The sequence below is a fragment of the Alnus glutinosa genome, chromosome 9 (genome assembly GCF_958979055.1).
Source record: "Alnus glutinosa chromosome 9, dhAlnGlut1.1, whole genome shotgun sequence".
Taxonomy (NCBI): Eukaryota; Viridiplantae; Streptophyta; class Magnoliopsida; order Fagales; family Betulaceae; genus Alnus; species Alnus glutinosa.
The window spans coordinates 20215903-20222062 of NC_084894.1; the positions used below are offsets into that span (position 1 = coordinate 20215903).

Consider the following 6160-nt stretch of genomic DNA (forward strand, 5'->3'; position numbering starts at 1 on the left):
AGCAAAATTTGAGGTTTGGGGTTATGACAAATAACTCTCCTTGTGATTTTAAAAGTGACAAATAATTCTATGGTATGCTAGTAACGAATAACTCTTTTTGGTCAAATTTCAATCATTTTTTTCGTTTACTCTAAAAATATTTTTTAAGAAAAAAAAAAAAAAAAAAAGAACAAAAATGTGTGCTAGAACCACCCAATGCCTTTGGGGGTGCTTCGCCATCCCAAGGCCAGTAGGAATGGCAGCTGGGATGGCCGAAGCATCCCCTTTTCTTTATATATAATTTTTTAAGGAAAAATGAAAATGTATCATTTCATGATGAATCCAATGGAAAAATGACGAGAATTTGTAAAGGGAGGTATTTGTTACACAAGCACATCAAATGAAGTTATTTGACACTTTTTAAACCTGAATTAAGTTATTTATCACAGCCTAAAAACCTTAAGAAGTTATTTATCACAGCCTCAAACCTCGTGTATTAATTTTGCAATTTCCCTAAACATTTTAGGGTGAGCAAAGGAACTTGTGTTTCAACACTTGTTCATCAAACACAACAATTTTACAGTATATGCATCTGATGTAGTGGAAATCGGCTATACCAACGAGAGTCTACATGGGTATCCTACACCCCCCACAACCCCTCTCCCACAGAAGTAAAAACAAACAAATCTAAAGCCATCAAATATTTGTAGTTTTCAAGATTGCTTTCGAGTCTCAAAGAGTAAACGGGCAACTTACTTTCGTTAAGAACTTTCACAAATATCTCCTCTTTCATACCCTCATTTTGCCGCAGGCATACTTGACTTCGTGGCCATTAAACCTCTGATAAGGCTCAGGATCTCACCTCGCATCCCAGCAACAATTGATGGAGTGACTTGCTCCTTCACAGCAGAAAACCACAAACCATCTCTGGCTATGTCATCTTCACCACTTCCATGCCAGTGGCATATAGCTTTTGCAATGGTTGTAACATATAAGCCACAATCATAACCGTTCACTTGCTGTGGTGAATCAGTACATTCAAGATAACTAGCATCTAATGCAGAATCGCAGACACCCATATATCTAACAACAGCATTATATAGTCGTTTACCATGCCATTTATTCATCCCTCTATTGCTATCATGATGAACAAATATGTTAGCATTCCTCTCAAATGCAAGTAAGCTCCAATGAGACCCAGCTTCGGCCTTGCTCACATCATCATTATCATTTACAGGAAATATTACCAGTTTCTTGTCAGGCAAATGAAGAGGTTCAAGAAAATCTTCAAGAGACTCCACAGCTGGGCAATTCATTATCCAGAAAGCAATTGAAGGTGGAACAAGTAGGATGTCCTTAGCAGGATAGCATGAAGAAAGATAACTGAAATAGAATTCGATAATTCGATCATTGAGAAAATATGGGCCACTAAGAATGTCCAAATCAGATTGTCTGAGTACAACATCATTGTAGCTGAGAATCTTGTCATTGGCTCCAGATTTTCCCATTAAGTTGATATCAGTATGTACTCCTGGTCAAATAAACATCAGTGGATTAGGGGACAAGCTTCATAGTTTTTGGATGGCTTTGCCACAATTTCTTTCATTAGCTTAAGGCTGAAGCCTTGTAGCGGACGAGGTAAGCCAATGTTAAATAAGTTATATTCCAATCACTCTTCTATCTTCCATTAGTATCAAAAACATTGTGCACAATAATTTGATAACCTTTTCCAAGATAAATTCAATACTTACATAACATTTTCCCCGAGTCAAATTGTAATATTTCTTATGAGAACAAGTTTTGGAGAAGCAAGCACCCTTGATTTTCATCAGCAATTTGCATGACAAATAAAAAATCCTCACAAAAATGGAAGGGTAAATTACACATAAACCCCCCTCCCTCTACCATCTGCTTCGATTGATCTCTCTCTACATTATGGTTTTTTTTTTTCACATTGAAGCTAATTTGATCATTTTACAGGCTTTTCTATCTAACTTAAACAACTGATTTGGAGAGACGCGACAAATTGAAACTAAAACTTAGAATTGAGGGACGAGAAATAGAAATTTAGAATTTGAAAATACGTTTAGAATAGAATGTTTAAGGAGGTAAAATTAATATGTCCAAAATAAAAATTTCGATATAATCACCAAAGACAATTGGGTTAAAGCAACCATTTAAGAAAAGTTAAACCTAATTAATTCTTATAAAATCCTATTTTATCATACAATTAAAGCAACAACTTTGATTGAATAACTTTTCCTATTTTCATGTATATTCCTTGCCTTTGAAATAATTTGTCCAAATTGTATTTTTAGTGATAAAATATAGAAAGAGAGGAAAAGGTAGGAGAGAAAAGATACATGTTATTGATATATATAACCAGGGGCGGAACTATGATTTCTTGTGTGAAGGGTCTGAACTTACATAAATAAATAAGTACATAGATAAATATAGTCTCTCCATATATGTGCACGTGCACACGTTTTTTATTTAAATTGAAGTCTTAATTATCCTAGTAAATAGAAGAGCTTATAACCTGAGAACTACCCATGACATAACCAACCCAACCAAAAAAGTTTGGAAGTATTATTAGCAAGCACTCAATATTCAGCTTCAGTACTCAATCTAACAGCAAATTGTTTCTTAATTTGCCATGGAATGAAAAAAAACACTAACTAAAGACCAGTAGCTCTTATGTTTTTAAGAAGTGTGGGAATGACCAATAAGCACATTAGGAGTAAACGTCATGGAATCACCTGAAGTGCTTAGAATTTGCATCAAGGTTATTAGAATTGGAGAAAAGGTCAACAGAAGTATCACTGAAAAGAGAAACATGACAAGGAAAGTTGAAAATTGGATAGACTAGTAAACATCATGATTTCCCAAAAAAACTGATATAACACAAAATCTATAGACGCTTGAAGATTGGATCATGGCATTGGTAGATTTTATGTTCAAAACCATATACTAGAAAACAACACAAATGGGAAAGAGATTCCAACTTAATATGCTCATAAGGCTAGAGGAGAACAAAAGAAGTACAACCAAAGACCTTAGGAAAACTATAATCGGGCAAAGTTCCATAGAGATGTTCATAAGGTGATTGGGTGAGAGTAACAAGGAAATGGACAGTTAACAGTATAGGCTAAATTGAGGGTAACCTCACCCTAGAACAATTCATGAATAGGTACCGAGATAAGTAGGGCTTATATAGTGTCTAAGATGTATCTATATCTACTAATTGCATGATCATTCGGTTATAAAGAATCAGGAAAAGGTGGAAAATGGTTCCATATTACTCAAGTGTGTCAAGAAAAGTGGAATCTCGACATTCTATAGCATTGTTTTTCTTTTATTGGAAAATTACACACACATTGTGGGACATGAACCCACGACCTCACCCTCCACATCACTACAAAGGAATTACCATTTGAGTTAAAGTTCATTAGCAACATTCCATAGCATTGCTAGACCAAAAAACTTTAATTCTTCAAGAAAAGTGGGTTTGACCATATTATTAGATTTCTAATAAATTTTTTAAAGTTTGAATCTATTATGCAAAAGGAAGTCATGTATATGAAGAAACATCATCCATAAAAACAACAAACTAGCAAAATTCCCCATACGTCCACAAATATCAAAATAACATTAATCAAAAGATATTAAAGACACAAAATCAATACTACTAAAAGATATAGTAGGTTGTTTCCCAAGCTGAGAAGACAAGCAATCAAAAGACTAAAGTCTGACTTAGTCTAAAAATACTATTAAAAATCTAACCAACAAAATCAAAGAGAGAAGTATGCTCGAGTCAAGAGTGCTAGAGGTTTAAGGAGATCGAAGAAGCACCAAATTGTGTCACTTTTGAAAATGGGAAGGAACATAGACGTAGGAAAATTCAAAAAGGCATCCAATATTATGGCCTATCTGAAAGAGCTAAACCATCCGTGTGTCTTGCATATCACAACACAGATTCGAAAAGCGTGATTCAAGGCCAAGTTCACAAAAGTTGTCCTACAAATAAAAAATTTAAAAACATTTTTAAAACTAGATAACTATTTGTAATAGAGAAGAAGTAGAAATGAAGCCTATGTAACAACTCATCTATATTTGAATCATTAGCCGTATGATTGAGAGGTGTACTACTAAGAAGATTAAAAACTAAATCTAGAACCATCAGAAGTCAGATGGTTGCAACATGCAGGATCAATATTCCAAGAAGATTTACCTTGTCTAATAATTAAAGGAGTACAAAGAGAATTAGTACAAGAAAGAATTTTGTTTATAATTGCCTCAAGGTCAGCTGTAGAGAAGACAATAATCTGGGATGTATTCTTACTAGTAGATGAATTAGTGTTTGCGATATTAACAGCCCAATGAGAATAGGCGTGTATGTTTTCCTGATTCATTCGTTTTCTACAAACATTTATGGTATGCCTTTTCAAACCACAAAATGAGTATCGATTTCGACCTGGCATACAACAACTAAAGGATGCTGCTGGGAATGATGTAGTCACATTAGAGCATCTCCAACCGTAGTAGCCAAAATAGCTACTGAAGAAGTACAACTTTCTACTTTAGCTACTGCTTTTTTTTATACACACTCTAACATATTCTCTATTCTCTTCTCTACTTTCTTTTAATATTATTTCTAATTCTTTTTTTATCATATTCTTGCCAACACTCAATCAAAGGGAAAATCTTGGATTTCCACATTGACGGAGTCACCTACAGGGGAAGAAATTCAGCATCGACTATCTGCATCAGTTATTGAAATTATTCAGTTATTCTACACGGAAACTTTTTTTGAAAAAGAAATAAGTAATTTATTTTTAAAGAAACTGAAAAAATACAAAGGGCCAAGGGGAGCCAGCCACATTGCCCCGAAAACCAGCAATACAGTAAAACAACAAAACCACCAAACATCTCAAAGTTGCACAGCTCTAGACAACAAGAACAAAAAGAGCAAATAGGCCAAAACCAGCACTAACAACCTCATTAAACCAACAAACACAGCCATACGTCTGATTAAAGTCAAAGCATGGATGCACTTTACTTTCATCCTCTCAACTTTGCAAACTAATCTTAAGCGATTTCGGCATATCCTTTTCAAAATGGTTCATCTAACTGTTGAAAGGAACATAAACCACAAAAGTAAAGAAAGCCTCGTAATATTGTTACAGCAATGCAAAGACGAGAAATAAATCTAAATATCAGAAATGTTGCCAACCAATTTCGTGAGTGTTCATGGGGATTTTCCATCAAAGTTCCTCAAATTTCCAACATCAACAGAAAATCTACAGAATCACCCCATGGGTATATCAAATGAATTACAAAACTCATGACTATCATAAAAAAAAAATCGAGACTAAGGCACCCACAACATCACTAATCGTGGGTATACCTCAAACAATAATAACAACCAATCAAAGAGGGTGTACCTCACCTTTTAACCGCGCGAGCGAGAGAGAGGAATCGTGGTCACCTTCAACCGAGCGTAGTAAAGAGGGACACGGGCAGGCCGAGCGAGCGAGTGAGAGAGAGAGAGAGAGAGAGAGAGAGTTTCCGAAACAGTGAACGGTGAAGAAGAGAAAATGTAAATGTCTAGGTAAAGAAGAGAAAGAAGAAAGGTTATTTCTATAACCGCCGGTCAGCGGTTATTAAGTTTATAACCTGCGGTTTTAAAACCGCTTTTTAATTTAAGCTTTAGACCAATTTTGGGTCAGTTTTGGATTGATTTTGATCAATTTGATTGTATTACTTTGAGAATTAAATTAATAAAATTTGTTAATTTCTTTTTTTATTTCCTTAATTGAAGTTATTTTATTCCTGCAGTTGAAATTGTAAACCAACATTACTGTCATCTTTCACTCGAGTTTTCAGAGTCATTTTTGGTGATGGATTTGTATTTCTTCAACGGATGCCAAAAAGATTTTTAATTACTTCCAGTTTGAGCACACAATCCATGTGAAAAAGTTAATAATAATCATTAATCAGTAGCTTGGTTATTTTTTATGTTACTAAGATTACATTCTGTGTTGCAGTCGCAGAGTTTGCTGAGGATGAAAAAGCATGCTGTCTTGTTATGTTGTTGGGAAGATTATCTTCATTTTGTGCAGTCTGTGCTGGATTCAGCAGCGCAGGAGTATTCTGAGAAAGAAAATAGTCGACAATAATG

General features: G+C 34.7%; 1 protein-coding gene across 2 annotated transcripts; it reads right to left on the bottom strand.

Annotated features, from left to right (window-relative positions):
- Positions 1 to 446: 446 nt before the first annotated feature.
- LOC133877842 (NEDD8-specific protease 1) lies at positions 447 to 5627 on the bottom strand. 2 transcript variants are annotated; one of them, XM_062316273.1, is made up of 2 exons: positions 5424 to 5627; positions 447 to 1510 (listed from the first exon to the last, which is right to left on the bottom strand). In XM_062316273.1, exon 2 carries the CDS (start codon positions 1485 to 1487, stop codon positions 777 to 779), a length of 711 nt encoding a protein of 236 aa, XP_062172257.1. In that variant the 5' UTR covers positions 1488 to 1510; positions 5424 to 5627; the 3' UTR covers positions 447 to 776. The 2 variants fall into 2 exon arrangements, with proteins under 2 accessions (XP_062172257.1, XP_062172256.1); XM_062316272.1 differs by having other exon boundaries at positions 5429 to 5625.
- Between the last annotated feature and the right edge of the window lie 533 nt (positions 5628 to 6160).